Below are 17,781 nucleotides of genomic sequence, written 5' to 3'. Positions count from 1 at the left end.
ATAGTTTGTTGCTGTTGTTTGTTTTTTTGAGACAGGGTTTCTCTGTGTATCTCTGACTGTCCTGGAACTCACACTGTAGATCAGGTTGGATTAGAACTCACAGAGATCCACCTGCCTATACCTCTTAAGTGCTAGGATTAAAGGCATGTGCCAATCATGGCTGGCTTTATTTTTATTTTTAAGATTATAAATACTTATTTTATGTGCATTGATGTTTTGCTTGCATGTCTGTCTGTGTGAGAGTGTCAGATCCCCTGGAACTGGAGTTGCAGACAATTGTGAGCTGCTATATGGGTGCTGGGAATTGAACCTGGGTCCTCTGGAAGATTGGCCAGTGCTCTTAACCACTGAGCCATCTCTCCAGCCCTAATTTACTGATTTATTTATGGTGTGTATGCATGTACTCAAGGGAACACTGCTTGTCAGAGGACAGCTTGTGAGTGTCTGTTCTCTCTTTCTACCTTGTGGTTCCCTGAGATGAACTCTCATATCAGGATCTGTGGCATGTGCCTTTAACCTGATGAGCAATCTTTGTTTATTTTTTATTTTGAGACAGGGTCTTTCTCTGTAGCCCTGGCTGGCCTGGAATTCTCTATATAGACCAGTCTAGCCCAGAATTCACAGAGTTTCTTCTGCCTCTGCCTCCAGAGTGCTAAGATCAAAAGCTTGTGACACCACACCTAGCTTATTGTTTTATTTTTGATCAAATAACCCTGGCTTGTCTGAAACTCACTATGTTCACCAGCCTAGCCTTGAACTTATGGGTCTTCCTTAGTCCTCAGTCCTTGAATTGTAGACATGTTCGTCCCTTTATCCCCTGCCTATTACTTCTTATTAACCACATTTTCCTCCTTCCTTGAAACTTTGTAATGAACCTGATAACATGTATGTAGTAGGTACTTGATTTCACTTTTATGAAAATATTTCTTTCAGAGTGGTGGCTCAGAACGAGAGAAGGGAAGAGTGGACATCGCTCCTTGTGACCATTAAAAAACTCTTCATTCAGTATCCAGTGTTGGTGCGACTGGAACAGGCAGGTACTGCATCCGTGTGTCAGAGGTGCAGTGGGGAAGTGACGTGTGGGATGGAGGCTCCATTCCTTTGTATTGCTGTAGATTGTTCCTGCTTCCGGTCAGGTCTTTATTTTCTGTTGGATCCGGTTGTTCCTGCATATGCTGCCAGTTCCTGCAATGTCCCTAACACAGTGTGAGGGGATAGAACGGAGCCAGATGTCTTCCTGGTTTTTCTTTTTCTTTTTTGTGTTTTTTGGAGGGTGGGGGTCTATAGACATGGTTTCTCTGTGTAGCCCTGGCTGTCCTAGAATTTGCTCTGTAGACCAGGAGGCCTGGAACTCAGATATCCACTCACCTCTGCCTCCTGAGTCTTGGGATTAAAGGCATGCTCCACACCCACTCCCCAACCTGGCACCTTCCTGTTAGTTTTGAAGAGTTCATCTTTCATGAAATGTTTTTCCTTGCCTTGTATCTTTTGCTTCAGGGGGCTTTCCTCAAGGAGACAATTCTACCTCAGCACAAGGAAACTACCTAGAGGCCATCAACTTGTCTTTCAATGGTGAGTGAGAACACGGTAAGCCAACCTCTTGCTTCCCATGTGGCCATAGGCAGTTCATTGCTGATGTCCAAAGCCCCAGAGCTGGAAGTCTTCTTCCCATCTAACTTCAAATTAACTCAAAGCAGTGCATTCTAATTGGATTGTCGTATTGACTGCTCTTTGGCTCGTGGGCCTTCTGTTGGGGAATCAGCTTAGTTTTCCTGTTGACCTCTTGTGGTAAGGAGCTGGCAGGACTCCTGCCTGGCTGCTTGTTTTACTACAAACTATGTTTTTATTTCTCACATTGCCCCTCAGCTGATTTTAGGTACATTTTTTTATTTTAGGTTCTGCTTTTTAAAAGAAAACACATATATTCTTGAGTGTGGTGCCTGAGGTAGAGTCATAAGCACGAGGGATATAGAGAAAGTGAGCTATTAGAGAGACCCTGTCCATCAAAAACAAAAAACAGGGTCAACGAAATGGTTTAGTGGGTAAAGGTGCCTGACACCAAGTTGAGGACCTGGTTTGGTCCCTGAGATCTTAGAACAAGACAAACAACCCTGCAAATTGTCCTCTGATCCCTACAGGCAGACAGTGGCACTCACGCACCTACATACACACACACACACACACACACACACACACACACACACACACAATGTAATAAAAAATTAAAAACAAAACCACAAAAAGTACTGTATTCTTAGAATTCAAGTGGAGAAGGTATGCTAAGTAAACACAGGGTACCTACCATCAGACCTCTTGTAAGAAGAGCCAGTTACTGTGGTGGGATTTCTTCCTAAGGCTTGTAGAAATTGGACGGAAAGATTCAGGCAGCCCTTTTCAGGAAGGTGGAGACCTTGGTGGCTCTGAGAAACGCAGCGGGAGGGATTCCTGGAGCCATATTCCATCCCCAGTGACCCTGTCTCTGCTCTGTGGAATTCTGCTTTGCAGTGGGAGAACTACGATAGGCCCAGCTCCAGGGAGCCATTGACTGGCAGCGGAAGTGCTGGTGTTTTCACTTCACCCTGTCGCTGTCCCATCAGTCTGTATCCAGGTTCTAGGGAATTCTAGAATACAGAATAACTGCTCTTTTTATCATATTTGAATTTCAAGGATTTTTCATAGCAATGATTAGTTCAGGCATAACAGTTACTTAAACTTATAAGTCTTGAAAGGCTCTTGATCTATTTTCGTAAATGTTTTTTGAATATTGATATTTGAGGGCTGGTAAGATGACTCAGTGGACAAAGGTGCTTGTCTCTCGCCCTGATGACCTCAGTTCAGTCCCTTGGACTCCACATGGTGGAAAGAGAGCAAACTCCCACAAGTGGCCCTCTGACTTCTAATGCGCACTGTGGCACTTGAGTGTACACACAATAATAAATATGAAGTACCGTACTTGATTCTTGGAGCTTTCAGTATAGATGGATGATGTAAGTTTTTGACATAAAAATTGAGCACTTAAGGCTGTATGGGCAGCTATTGGGTACCAGTGAGGGTGATTTATAAAGAGTGAGGTGAGTGTCTTATTTCAAGACATTGCTAAAGCAGAAAGGAAAGGCAAGCATGTATGACTTGGTAAAATTCGGTCAGAATGAGCCAGTTGGTATGATTGGAATGTGTTCGGAGTGCTCTGAAAGCAGAGATGCTTGCCTGTGGCTGGTTTCTGAAAAGCTGTGACATCATCACAGGGGGGATTTTTGTTTTCTTTAAAGTGTTTGACAAGCACTACATCAACCGAAACTTTGACCGAACTGGGCAGATGTCTGTGGTGATCACGCCTGGGGTGGGTGTCTTTGAAGTGGATCGTCTACTCATGATCTTGACCAAGCAGCGTATGATTGATAACGGTAACAGTCCTTGGTTTCCATTGTCCCCTGTGCTACTACCCTCCTTTGTCCTAGAACTGTGGAGTTTTCATTGTCATCTTAGGTTATAATGGGCTTTGCAAGGTGATCAGGGATGTCACTAGAATGGAGTAGTGGAGGCCTTGCTTCTGTTTTTATAGATCTTCTGGGTAATCAGTGTCCAACCTAAAGCACATTAGAGGAAACAGAAAATGCATGTATTTCTTTCCTGTTTAGGTAGCAGTGATGAGTTTATAAACTGCAGCACAGCAAGTCAGCTTTGCCTCATCCCACGCTCAGTATTATTACCAGACTGGAATACTTAACCTCTGCTGTTGTCCTCCTGACCTGCCTTTCTCTGTCTTTCCATTTTTAGGAATTGGTGTGGACTTAGTGTGCATGGGAGAGCAGCCTTTACATGCTGTGCCATTATTCAAGGTAATAGAATTTAGATTTCCTTCTGAAAGACCAGGTGAAGAATAATTAAAAATAGAGAAATTGGAGCAGTTCATAGCCAGTTTGTTTCCTAGCTTATTTGTGCTCTGGCTTTTTTCTTTGCAGCTGCACAACCGGAGTGTTCCGAGGGATTCTCGGCTGGGCGATGATTATAATATTCCTCACTGGATAAACCACAGGTGAGTGTCATCGAAAGTGGAAGATGAATGTTTTGAATGGTTTCCTTGGTATTGGCTCTTTACATTGGTTGTTTTGTTTGTTTTGAGATAGTCTCTCTGTGTGGCCTAGCCTCAAACTCATGGCAGACCTGCCTCAGTCTCCTGAATGCTAGGATCATATTGTGAGCCAACCAAACCTGCCTTATTTACTTATTTATTTATTTCTTGGCTAGTTGCTTGTACTGGGAGTTGTGTACCAAGGGCTTGTTTTGTTTTGTTTTTTATTGTTGTTGTTGTTGCTTTAATACTTACTTTTATTTCTATGTATGCAATATGCCATTTGTATATGGGCACACACAAAGACCAGACAAAAGTGTTGGATCATCTGGAGCTAGAATTACAGGTAGTTGAGACCTGCCTGGTGTGGGTGCTAGGGACCAAACTCAAGTCCTCTTAACCATTGAGCTCTCTCTCCAGCCCGCACCTAGGGCTTTGTGTATAGTAGGCAATTGCTCTGCATATCTCTGTCCTAGGCCTGAGAATCACTTCTTTAAACCATTATTTTCTTCTTTCTTTTTAGTTTTCATTTTATTTCTGAGTAACAAGATAGTTTTTAAATTCTTAGTTTGAGTCTCAGAAGTAGAGAAGGTATTAGTGTTCCTCTCTGCCATCCCAGGGAAGGCGTGATATGCCCGAGTTCTTGGGATATGGAGACATGGTCTTTAACCCACTGCTCTGTATGTGTTTGATGAGCTCGACAAGGCTAGTGTCGTTGTCCCTGCAGCCTCCTCTCCCCTGCAGCCTCCTCTCCTCTGCAGCCTCCTCTCCCCTGCAGCCTCCTCTCCTCTGCAGCCTCCTCTCCCCTGCAGCCTCCTCTCCCCTGCAGCCTCCTCTCCCCTGCAGCCTCCTCTCCCCTGCAGCCTCCTCTCCCCTGCAGCCTCCTCTCCTCTGCAGCCTCCTCTCCTCTGCAGCCTCCTCTCCTCTGCAGCCTCCTCTCCTCTGCAGCCTCCTCTCCTCTGCAGCCTCCTCTCCTCTGCAGCCTCCTCTCCTCTGCAGCCTCCTCTCTTGCCGCTGGTTCCCTTTCTCGCTGTGGGTGGCAGACACTCAACTTACCTCAGGTCTGGGCCTTTTCTTTTTTTTTTTTTTAAGATAGAGGGCCTCTCTCCCTGTCTGCTTTTCCTTCAAGGCCCAGCTCCAATCCCTCTCCTCTACTCCTTCTCAAAGGCCAGTAGATACTTTTTCTTTGGTGCTTTCTATTCTTTGTGTTGTTTGTCATGGGCTGGGCTCCGTGAGGGGCAGACTGCTTGGCTTATGGCTGTAGCTCAATAGAACCTTCTATAGCATATTTTTTTAAAAATTTATTATTATACTGATTTATTTATTTTTCTGTGTGCATGTGTGTAAGTCTGCTCATTCCGTGGCACACTTGTGGAGGTCAGAGGACAATTTGTAAGGTTTGGTTCTCTCCTTCCTCCCACCATGTAGTTCCTGGGGATCCAACTCAGGTCATCAGGCTTGTTGCCAAGCACCTTTACCTGACACTGAGGAATCTTGCTGGTCCTGGCTTCTACAGTATTCAAGCTGCAAATATACACCAGAGCTCAGCTTGGAAACTCATTACAAATACAGATGTTAGCCTTGTGTATGTGTCTTATCTTTGTCACAAGCTGTGTTCCTATTGGTACAGGGATTGTTGCTGGTCACCTATATTCATAAGTGAAGAACCAGAAATCAGCAAGGATTGCTTGTTTAGCCATCTCTGTAAAGATAATGTGGGTCCATTGCAATTATCCTGTTCAATGAATGTCCCTTACTTCTCTCAGAACCCGTGGTTTTTATGAAAATTGTAAGCTGGGCAGTGGTGGCGCACGCCTTTAATCCTAGTACAGGAGGCAGAGCTAGGCAGATACCTGTGAGTTCGAGGCCAGCCTGGTCTACAGATTGAGTTCCAGGACTGTTAAACAGAGAAACCCTGTCTCAAAAAAAAAAAAGCAAGAAAAATTGTGCTTTTTTTTTTTTTTTTTTTTTTTTTTTTGAGACAGGGTCTTGCTGTGTAGCCACGCTAGCCTCAAACTGTTGGTAGTTCTGCCTCAGCAATGTTAGTATTAAAGCTCTGAGCCATCACGTCCAGCACAGATATCATACTTAAAAACTAAACAAAACAAAAAACTTTATCTGGGTCTTTTGCCTGTGCGTGTGTGCTCCACATGCTTGCCTTGTGTCCCCAGAAGTCAGAAAAGGGCATTGGGTCCCCTGAAACTGGAGTTACAGGGTGTGAGCTATCATGTGGGAACTGGGAATCCAACCTGGGTTCTTTGGGAAAGTAGCCAAGACTGTTACTCCCTGAGCCATCTGCCCAGCCCCTGTTTTGGTCTTTGGCTCGGAGGGGAAAAAGAAAAACAGAAAGCAGAAAAAGGCTGATTCAATGTAGTAGCATTGGGAAAATGGACAAAGAGATTCAGCAGACCCCTGAACTGTGTTTTCAAGGTCTTGAAGTGAGATCAGAATTTAAATAGAGGACCAAGGATATGCACACCTAAGCAGTGCTAGTCAAGGTGTGGTTCTGCCCACCACTGACCTGCCATCATCTGGGCTTTCAGCTCATCCTGGAAGCTGGTTTGACAGATTGTCACAACTGTTTGAAATTTCTTTCCAGGGGACCAGTCCCACACTGGTTGGCAGCCTTTCCTTCTCCATCATGAAATTTTTGGAGAATTCTCATTTTTTTTAAGTCCATTGTTTCCATCTCGTAGACTGAGAGACGCAAGTGTCTCTTTAGAATATCTTCATTTCTGCCAGCCCAGTTACGACAGCAAGTTACAACCTTCAGCTGCTGAGCCGTCTCGCTGACCCTGTGTTTGTAACTCTTCAATACACATTTAAATACACTCCCCAGTTAAAAATCACCATTAATTTACCATAGCTCATGGTTTTGAGTTTAGTTCAGGAAATGTAAAAAGTAACTATAGAATATATAGAAATACATGAATTCCAATTAAAGTTCTGCATTTTTCTCAAATTTTACTTTATAGTAACTTAGAAGATTCCCAAATTACTACTTTATGCCGGACAGTGGTCCGCACGCCTTTAATCCCAGCACTCGGGAGGCAGAGGCAGGCGGATCTCTGTGAGTTCGAGGCCAGCCTGGTCTACCAAGTAAGTCCCAGGAAAGGCGCAAAGCTACACAGAAAAACCCTGTCTCGAAAAAAAAAAAAAAAAAAAATTACTACTTTATTTTTTCATCCTACATTGGTTTTCTGGTGCCATTATGATGCAAGATGGAACCATATGTGAAGGACTTTTAAATCTGAGAATTTGGAGGGACTGAGACCTGTTTTTCACATTTCATTGTGAGCCTTGCTAATAAAAACCTGAAACCCCAATGAAGATTGTGATGTAAGATTCATGAAAATAGCAATTTCATGATTCAACTTCATAGAAATCCATTTTTCTGTCTCACATTACTTTATAACTCATCTCTGTGGTGTGTTTGCATGTGTGTGTTTGTATTAGTGCACATGTGTCAGTTTGAACACATTATTAATAATAGCCTCAGAATACCCAAAATGTGTCACTCTTGCATTAAGAAAAAGAAATTAAAAAGCACTTTCACTTGGTATAATTTGACCAAGATTGAGCCCAGATTTGAATTCTCTACTTCTCTCCCTGTGTCTTTTGTATTTTTCTCTTGGTCTGTTGTATGAGCCTGAATCTGTGCCTGCTTGAATGCTGTCTTGTGAATCTCATTGTGTGTGTTTCTTTGTGTCCTTAACAAAGACCCTTTCTTTCCCTTTTATTAAACAGCACAGAACACATCACATGGAGAAGGAATGAGAGATACTTTATAGAAATCTTACTAGAATTTTATAAGGGATTATGTCACTGACACAGATAACAAGCAAACAAAAGCTATTAAGCAATATCTGTATGTTGTCTTCAACACTTATGGTGGATATTCATGTTTTGTAAGGTTGCTTTCAACCTATTTATGCTGTTTGCAGCATTTATTACCATACTACACATATACGCATGCATTATTTATGGGTCAGGGGCAAGGAATAGCACATAATTTATAGTGTAGCTTGTAAAGTTTGATTACATGGGAAATACAAGGCAAGTAAGTTTATTTGATACATTGTGCATATTCTCTCTCTCTCTCTCTCTCTCTCTCTCTCTCTCTGTGTGTGTGTGTGTGTGTGTGTGTGTGTGTGTGTGTGTGTGTGTGTGTGTATATCTCAGCAGGGTCTCTCTACAGAGCCCTGGCTGGTCTAGAGCTTCCTCTGCTTCCCTGGTGCTGAGATTAAATGCATATGCCACCATACCCTTTGATAACATTGTTGTCTTAGAGTCAGTCTTTTTTTTAATATTTTTATATTTTTCATTTTTTGAGACAGGGTTTCTCTGTGTAGTTTTGGTGCCTGTCCTGGATCTTGCTCTGTAGACCAGGCTGGCCTTGAACTCACAGAGATCCTCCTGGCTCTTCGTCTTGAGTGCTGGGATTAAAGGCGTGCACCACCACCACCCGGCCCTTCGAGTCAGTCTTCCGTGTCTTTAAGGTGCATTATTGACCGTGGCTAGGAGGTTCTTGTACACACTTTGGAGGGCAGATGTCAACCTGGTGTGTCTTTTTTCAGGAGCCATTCCCATTGGCTAGGCTGGCCAGCCAGTGAGCCACAGGGATCTGTCTCCCTTCTCCCTGTGCTGGGATTCCAAGTGCACATCACTGAGCCTGGCTTTTTCACTTGGGTTCTGGACATTGAACCCAGGCCCTCATGCTTGCATGACAAAGGTGTCTCCTTAGCCATTTCTTTTGTCTTGGGACAGGTCTTGCTAGGCCGACCTAAAACTCACAGCACACTCCTGCCTCAGCCTTCTGAGTGCTTGAATCTGTCACCATGCCGGGTTTTCACTCATATCCTTTACTCTCCATGTCTGGGAAGAAAAGAGCAGCTTCTTCTTAGTTCTCTCCTTTCTCCACTGGGAGAAACAAAATCCCAGGGGTTGGCTGGACTCCAGGTCCAGTGGTAGGTACAGGTGACACTCTTGGGTTCTTATGTACTTAGTGTTCCATAGGATTGTTCCCATGGCCTGTCCCTTATCTGCAGATGCTGCTGCTTTTGTTCTGTTTTTATTTATTTATTTATGCACGCCAGAACAGGGCATGAGATCCCACGATAGATGGTTGTGAGCCATCATGTGGTTGCTGGGAATTGAACTCAGGACCTCTGGAAGAGCAGCCAGTGCTCTTAACCACTGAGCCATCTCTCCAGCCCCTGTTGTTTTGTTTTTTTGAGGCAGGTTCTCACTTGTAACTGTGGCTGGCCACATAGACCAGACTGGCCTTGAACTCACAGAGATCCACCTTCCTCTGCTTCCCAAGTGTTAAAAAAAAGCGTGTGCCACCACACCTGACTTTGTTTTTAATTTTATTTGTTTATAGTCAGAGATTTTCTAGAAGATAGAATTAGGGCAATGTCCCAAACATTATTTGCAAGATTATGACTGAGTTTTCTCAAGAAGGCTTATGGTCCCTGAAGAATGGAAAGGCAGAATAGCTTCTGTGTGTTCATTCAGCACTTGGGTGAGGCTGGTCTCCAGTTAACATAGGTTTCTGACATGGTTGTATTAAGATTATTTTTAGAGGGATTGGGATTTAATGGTTTTTGCCATCTTTTCTTGAGCACTAACTTTTGCCCTGTTTTTGTTTGTTTGTTTTATTTTGTTTTGTTAAGTGCCAACCAGTGAGTAAATATTAAGAACTTCCTGTGGACCTAACATTATACCAAACATCAGGATGAAAATATTCTGATATAAAGGAATTTTGTTCCTGAAATAGAAGATTCTGATCTGGTTAGCAGTCAGGACAGTGCACACTAGACAGGGAGCATGTGGTGTATGAGGAGAAAAGGCCAGAGCAACAGTTGAAATCATTGCTGATGTTGAAGTTGGAACTTAAACTTTCTACTATTATTATTATTATTGTTTGAGAAAATGTCTGACTATGTAGCTTGGCTGGCTGAGAACTTGCTATGTAGATAGGCTGGCCTCTTAATTCGTAGAGATCCATCTGCCTCTGCCTCCAGAGTGCTATGATTAAAAGCATTTATGACAGTTCTTGGCTTTATTATTACTTGTATGTATGTGCGTATATGGTGTGTGTCTGTGTGTCAGAGAGAAGCTTTTGGAAACTGATTCTCTCCTTCCGCCATAGGTTGCCAGAGATCACACTGTCAGGTTTGCTCAGTGCTTTTACCTGCTGAGCCATCTCACTGGCCAGAATTGGGAAGACTTGTGAACCTAAAATAAAGCCAGGCATAGGCGAGCTGATCTTACTTGGGATTGCAATTTGTCTTAAGGTTTAGATTAAAGAAGCCAGGCGTAGTCGAGCACACCTTTAATTCCTGCACTTAGGAGGCAGAGGTAGGCAGATCTGAGTTTGAGGACAGCCAGGGATACAGAGAAACTGTGTTTTGAACCCCCCCCCCCCAAATGTGTTACTATAGAGATGCCTCAGCATTTAAGAATATTGGTTGCTCTTCTGGAGGACCTGGGTTCAGTTCTCAGCACCCACACAGCAACTCAACAACTGTATATAACTCCAGTTTCAGTGGATCCAACACTCTCTCACAGATATACATATAGGCCCAAATGCACATAAAAATAAATTATAGATTGATGACTTTTTTTTTTTTTTTTTTTTTTTTTACAGTTTCTACACGTCCAAAAGCCAGCTCTTTTGTAACAGTTTCACTCCACGGATAAAGCTGGCAGGAAAGAAGGTATGTTTCCCCAGTTTGAACAACTTTCAGGGGCTACTACACACAGCTGTGTATTTATTCTGATCTTGAAGTACTGTCATCTTCCTTTTCCCTTGTCTGAGGTCGTAAATAGAGTTTAAACATTTCTGTGTTGAGACTTTATAGAGAAGCTGGGGCTGTCGCCTAGTGTAGGACACTTTCCTAAGCATGCACAAGGTCCCCCATTCAGTCCCCAACAGGAAGGAAGTGGTGTCCATGCCCCACCTGGATAAGGTTGTGAGAATAAGATACAAGGTGGAAATGAAAGACTTAGCAGGACTTGACACTGTGGTAGGCAGGTGTGAGTGTTAGCACCATTTTTCATAAGTTACTAGATAACTAGGACATGGTCTTTGCCCTGGGGGGTAGTACATAACATACTGTGTTGTGTTAAGTTTGGTTCTGTCAGAGGAATGATAAAATATCTATTTAATTTTTCAGCCTGCTTCTGAGAAAACAAAAAATGGCCGTGATACATGTGAGTATTTTTGAGATGCTTTTTCATCACTTTTAGAAACAGCTAATTCATGGCAAGAAAATAATGGGAAGTATCATAACAAGGTCCATATAAAGGTCAATACACCCGCACTCCTGTGTCCTTTGGAAGGGTCCTTAGCCACCTGGTAGTTGTACCTTGTCGGCTGCAGCGAATGGGTCAGGTGGAAAGTAGTAAAGCACTGAGGATGCTCAGAGAGTATTTCAAGCAGGACTGCGTGAGACTAAAGTGCTGAGCACTGCCTTTCTTAACGACTATACTTGTTTGTCTTTTTGTTCGTTTGTTTGTTTTTGGTTGGTTGGTTTTTTTGAAACAGGGTTTCTCTGTATAAGAACTCTGGCTGTCCTAGAATTCATTTTGTAGTCCAGGCTACCTTGAACTCAGAGATTTGCCTGTCTCTACTTCCTGAGTGCTGGGATTAAAGACATGTGCCACCATGCCCAGCTACTACTATACTATTTTAATGTCACTTTGACATACATGTCATTCAGTCTTAACCTGATGGTCGGGTTATTATTCTATCTTTGTCTTGGTAGATGATCACCTGTGCCTTGCAGATTTTGATGACTCTCTATAAGTCATCTGTATAGATATCTATTGGATACTTAATAGGTATTTCTATAGGCATCTGTTAGAAATATGTTTTAATTGTATTATTTGTGTTTTACAGCTCTTGGGACTCCAAAGGAATCTGAGAACACCCTTCCCATCCAAGTAGATTATGATGCCTACGATGCTCAAGTGTTCAGGCTGCCTGGTCCATCCCGGGCTCAGCGCCTCGCCACCTGCAGGTTTTCTGTCAGATTGCCCTGGGGGTGCATATGAAATTATTTAGGGGCTAGATATGTGGCACAGGTCTGTAACTTAGTACTCAGGAGGCAAAGGTGGAGGGATTTCAGATTCAAAGTCAGCCTCAATTACATAGAGAAATTATATATCAGGAAAAAAAGATAGGTTAAGAAACCCTGAGAGGTGCTTGCTTCATCAGCACGTATACAGAGATTAGCATGGCCTCTGTGCAAAGATAGCACACAAATTCGTGAAGTGTTCCATATTGTTTTTAATTCCAACATTGTTTGTATTAAAACAGACTATTATAAAGCAAAAAGAAAACCCGAGGGACCTTTATGAGAGCAACCTTAAAAATGTTTAAATTGGCCAGGCGGTGGTGGCACACGCCTTTAATCCCAGCACTTGGGAGGCAGAGGCAGGCGGATCTCTGTGAGTTCGAGGCCAGCCTGGGCTACAGAGTTCCAGGAAAAGCGCAAAGCTACACAGAGAAACCCTGTCTCAAAAAACCAAAAAAAAAAAAAAAGTTTAAATTAGGGTTGGAGAGATGGCTCAGTGGTTAAGAGCTATTGTTCCTCTTTCAGAGGACCCAGGTTTATTTTCTAGCATTTACACAGTGGTAAACAACCATCTAGAACTCCAGGTTCTAGGAGCTCCAAAGCTTTCTTTGGACCTCCATGGGCACAAGGCAAACCTGTGCACCTACACACATGCAGGTATAATATCTACATACTAAAAAAAATCTTATAAAAAAATTTAAGGCAGTTTTAAATTAAAATTAGCCTCATGAATGTTATGTTGTAGAGATCATTGGGGATTCCATTTGCAGGCTCTACCTATTTTGTTTGTAGTGAAGTATTGTCTCCACAACACTAGAAGATTCTCAGATGTATTTTAGCCAAGAAATGCACTTCACAAAGCACAGACTATTATTCCAAGGACAGAGGTTTTTTTTTCTTCTTTCTTTCTTTCTTTCTTTCTTTCTTTTTTTTTTTTTTTCCGAGACAGGGTTTCTCCATGTAGTTTTGGTGCCTATCCTGGATCTCACTCTGTAGACCAGGCTGGCCTCAAACTCTGCCTGGCTGTGCCTCCCAAGTGCCGGGATTAAAGGTGTGTGCCACCATTGCCCGGCTGAAAACTTTCTTTAACTACCACTCTGTAAATTTTCTCTGTGTTGTTTTGACAAAATAATAGTTTCTAATTGTGATAGATTTAACAACCTGTTCATTTTTGGGTCTTGTGTGGTTTTCTTGAAATGTACTTGGAGCTGGAGCAATGGCTGTGCAATTAAGAGTGCTTTCAGGGTACCCAGGTTCAGTTTCCAGCACCCGTGCCAGGAGACTCACAACCACTCCCTGCAAAGGCACTTGGAGTGCACACACACAAACACACACACACATACACACACACACACACAGAGAAACACACACACGTACTCATAATTAAAATTAAAATAGCCAATGTGGTGGCACATGCCTTTAACCTCAGCACTTGGGAGGCAGATCTCTTGAGCTTGAGGCGAGCCTGGTCTACATAGTGAGTTCCAGGACAGCCAAGGCTACATATTAATTAGAGTGAGCCTGTTTCAAAAAATTAAAAAAATGAATCTTTTTTAAAAATGAGCTACTCTAAGTTATATGATCTTAAAACATTTATTTTTATGTGTATGAATGTTTTGCTTGCATGCAGGCCTGTGTACCAGTTGTGTGCCTGGTACTCAGGAACCCAGGCAACATCAGATCCCCTAGGATGGCATTATAGACAATTAATTATGAGCCACCATATGGGTGCTGGGATTGAACCCAGGTCCTCTAGAAAAACACCTGGTGGTCTTAACCACTGAACCATTTTTCCAACCTCTATATTTTATTTTATTAATTGTCTTGGATTGTTTTTCCCATATTAGGAATTGAACTTAGGGCTTCAAGCATGCTAAGCAAATGTATTAGATCCCTTTTGTTTTGAGATGGAGTCTCAATGAGTTAGTTGCCCAGGCTTACTTTGAACTTAATATAGCTCAGTTTAGCCTTGAACTTGCAATTTTCGAACCTCAGCCTTTGGAGTAGGTGGGATTATAAGCCTGTACCAGCAAGCTTGACTTACTTTGTATTTCTGAGACACACTCTTGCTCCACAGCTCACACTGCCCTAGACTGACACCTGGTACTACTTAGGGGACTCAGTCGTAGCTATGCAGGGGCTTTTCTTACAGCTTTTTATTTGTTTCCATTTCTTTTTTCAGATTTAATTTCTTATTTATGTATATTGTGTCAATATGTATATTTGTTTGCCACAGTGTGAGCAGGTACCCCCAGTGGCCAGAAGACTGGATTGGATCTCCAGGATCTAGAGTTACATTAGGTGGTTGTAAGCAGCCTGATGGATGCTGAACAAATCCAGGTCCTCTGGAAGAATAGCAAGTGCTCTTAACTCCTGAGCCATCTCTGACTTTTCTTCGGAGTTTTTATTTTATTTTTGAGATTGAATTTTGCTGAATTACTCAAGGCTGATCTCAAATTACTGGACTCAGGTGGTCCACCTTCCTTAGACGCCTAAATTGTGGGTCTGCAAATGCTCCCTACTATGCCTGGCTACACAGACTGTATGCATTTTAATAGGTCCTCCTGCCCTTGTACATGACTAAGCGTACTCTGATGCTCAAATAGTTACTGTTGAAGTAGTGGTGGATATGTGGTCAGGCCTTGAGATCTATTTTCAGGCTACCTTGAAGCACCTGACTTAACACGAAAGTCTTTTAGGAGGTTGGAAACAGCCCTGATGCTAGAAGGGCACCCTGTTGTTGGGCTAATTCTTCTATTCTGAGGTTGTCTCTTCACTGCACTTCTCCTTTTGATCTTTCTTCCTAGTGCTCCTTGAGATTTTCCCCTTAGAGAGTTTCATGTTTTGTTTTAACTTTATTTTTGTGTGTGGATGTTCAAGTATGTGTCTGTATGCTATCTGCATGAAGTGCTTTTGAATACCAGAAGAGAGTGTTGGATCCTCTGTGACTGAAATTAGTTTTGAGCCATCATGAAGATGCTGAAAATTCAACTCGGGTTCCTTGAAGAGCAGCCCTAACCATTGAAACATCTTTTTAGTCCAAAATTTCATGTTTTTAGTTTTAGTTTTTTTGTTTGTTTGTTTTTTGTTTAGTTTATTTATTTATTTTGTTTACAGTGTTCTGTCTGCATGCATACCTGCATGCCAAAAGAGGGCATCAGATCTCATTATAGATGGTTGTGAGCCACTGTGGAATTGAACTCAGGACCTCTGGAAAAATAGCCAGACTCTTAACCTCTGAGTCATCTCTCCAGCTCGTTTCATGTTTTTTTTTTTTTTTGGTTTTTCGAGACAGGGTTTCTCTGTGTAGCCTTTCCTGGAACTCACTTGGTAGCCCAGGCTGGCCTCGAACTCACAGAGATCCGCCTGCCTCTGCCTCCCGAGTGCTGGGATTAAAGGCGTGCGCCACCACCGCCCGGCTCGTTTCATGTTTTAATGAGTGTATTATTACAAAAAATTCTCTTAAGGAAATAGTAGAACTTGATCAGCGAGACAAATATACTAGTTATTTTCTCACTTTTAAATATGTTTTAAATATTGGCTGGGATGTTTCAAAGCAAAAGTTAGGTATCCTTTTCTTTTCATCTGTACATATTTCAGAATACATTTAAAGAATCAGTTTATTTTAATTTTATGTATGGGTGTTTTGCCTTCATCTGTGTCTGCACATGCAGTATCTGATGAGGTCAGAAGAGGTGATTGGATCTCCTGGGACTTTAGTTACAGACAGTTGTAAGCCAGCTAATGTGGCTGATAGGAACAGAACTTTGGTCCTGTGCAAGAGAAGCAAGTGTTCTTAACCATTGGTCCATCTCTTCAGCCCAACTTGAGTATACATTTTTAACAAATAATTTTTTGTAGAGCCTTAAGAGATGGTTCATCAGTTGAGAGCACATACTGTTCTCGCAGAGGACCTGAGTTCAGTTCCCAGCCGCAACATTGGCCCTCTCACAATTTCCTGTAACTCCAGCTCTAGGGGGATCTGATCCGGGCACCTACAGTCACATGCACATACCCTGTTGAACTCATGGTGATCCTCCTGCCTCAGCCTTTCAGTTGCCAGGATTAGATATAAACCACCATGCCTTTTTTTTTCGTCTTGAGATGAAATCTTACTTTGTTGTTCAGGCTAGCATTATTTCCCACATTGAAAATTTTAACATTGGTTTCCTGGCTATATATAGCTAATGATTATCATTGATATTTTAACTCAAAGTTGAAATGTTCTTTTCATGGTGGTAATTTGTCTCTTGTATGTCAGGTCTGTGAGAGAACAGGAGAATCATAATCGCAAAAGTGCCAGCTCCTGTGATGTCTCGTCCAGCCCTTCCCTACCAAGCCGCGCACTGCCCACTGAGGAAGTGAGGAGCCAAGCTTCTGATGATAGCTCCCTGGGCAAGAGCACCAACATCCTGATGATCCCTCACCCCCACCTGCACCAGTATGAAGTCAGCAGCTCGCTGGGCTACACCAGCACCCGAGGTCAGAGCCCTGAAGCGCAGACAGAGCAGGGAAGGGCTGGGGACAGGTTCTTTGCAGTGTGGGGCCTGGGAGTGACAGCGATTGATTGGAGTGGGGTAGAAGTCTCATATTTTAGTTATTTCCGTGCCAGTGAGTGGGTACGTTCATATTAGGTGTTGCATGTGTATTAGACTATTTTTGTCTCTAACCTTTTGTACATCATCTACAGGGTCTTTTTAGGCCTAAGGTTAAAGGGGTTTGTTCTTTTCACATCTCAGTTTGTGCCATATTTAAAATAACTGTGTCCTCTGTAGTTGGCTTTGCATATTTATGCCTTTTTCTTTGCAGTAATGGAGGTTAAACTCAAGGCAAGTGCCATACCACTGAGTTATATCCCAGGTCTTTTTGCATTTTTTTAAATTTTGAGACAGGGTCTCACTAAGTTGCCCAGGCTGGACTTGAACTCTCCCTATAGCCTTGATAGGCCTTGATCCTGCCATCCTCCTGCCTCAGCCTTCAGAATTAGTTACATTTATAGACCTTGTCACCAGGTCCAGTTCATATTAAATCCATAGATTTGTGTATCCATACATTAAATGAACAGTGGATTAAAAGAAATACCTATTTTTAAAAAATATTTGTACTGGGGGCTGGAGACTTGGCTCATCAGTTAAGAGCATTTGCTGCTCTTGGAAAGGACCTAGATTTGATACCCAGCACCCACATGATAGCTTACAACTTCATCTATAACCCCAGTTCCGGGGGATTCCTTGCCCTCTTCTGATCTCTGAAGGTACTCAACATGTATGTGGTACCTAGACATACATGCAGGCAAAATACCTATACACATACAAAAAGTTTATACTGAACATAATCATACTTTTTATTCTTACTATTTCTTAAATAATATAGAATAGCAAGTACTTACACGGTATTTACATTGTTTTAGTTGTTATAAGTATTCAAGAATTATTTGAAGTATATATGTAGGTTATATGCAAATACTATCCTTCTCTATAAGGGATTTAATATCCACAGTGGGACAGATGGAAAGACTTTTAGAATCAGTCTCTCACAAACACCCAAACATGACATATATTCTCTCTCCCTCTCTGATTTTATTATGCTTAATTTTTATTCTATTTTTTTAGCCTTTTAAATGAA

At 42.3% G+C, this 17,781-nt stretch overlaps 1 protein-coding gene and 1 pseudogene across 29 annotated transcripts in view; both read left to right on the top strand.

The window, feature by feature from the left end:
- Depdc5 (DEP domain containing 5, GATOR1 subcomplex subunit) overlaps positions 1-17,781 on the top strand; it is a 137,530-nt gene that overhangs the window by 27,385 nt on the left and 92,364 nt on the right. For all 29 annotated transcript variants that reach the window (XM_076545772.1, XM_076545779.1, XM_076545768.1 and 26 more), the window contains 9 exons: positions 934-1,037; positions 1,498-1,572; positions 3,270-3,404; positions 3,778-3,839; positions 3,963-4,036; positions 10,725-10,794; positions 11,254-11,290; positions 11,979-12,099; positions 16,418-16,638. In XM_076545772.1, coding sequence (XP_076401887.1) covers positions 934-1,037; positions 1,498-1,572; positions 3,270-3,404; positions 3,778-3,839; positions 3,963-4,036; positions 10,725-10,794; positions 11,254-11,290; positions 11,979-12,099; positions 16,418-16,638 — 899 coding nt within the window. The remainder of the gene's footprint in view (positions 1-933; positions 1,038-1,497; positions 1,573-3,269; positions 3,405-3,777; positions 3,840-3,962; positions 4,037-10,724; positions 10,795-11,253; positions 11,291-11,978; positions 12,100-16,417; positions 16,639-17,781) is intronic.
- On the top strand, positions 12,271-12,367 carry LOC121821020 (U6 spliceosomal RNA; annotated as a pseudogene).

The sequence above is a fragment of the Peromyscus maniculatus genome, chromosome 10 (assembly GCF_049852395.1).
Source record: "Peromyscus maniculatus bairdii isolate BWxNUB_F1_BW_parent chromosome 10, HU_Pman_BW_mat_3.1, whole genome shotgun sequence".
Taxonomy (NCBI): domain Eukaryota; kingdom Metazoa; phylum Chordata; class Mammalia; order Rodentia; family Cricetidae; genus Peromyscus; species Peromyscus maniculatus.
This window is presented reverse-complemented; position numbering and strand designations above follow the sequence as displayed.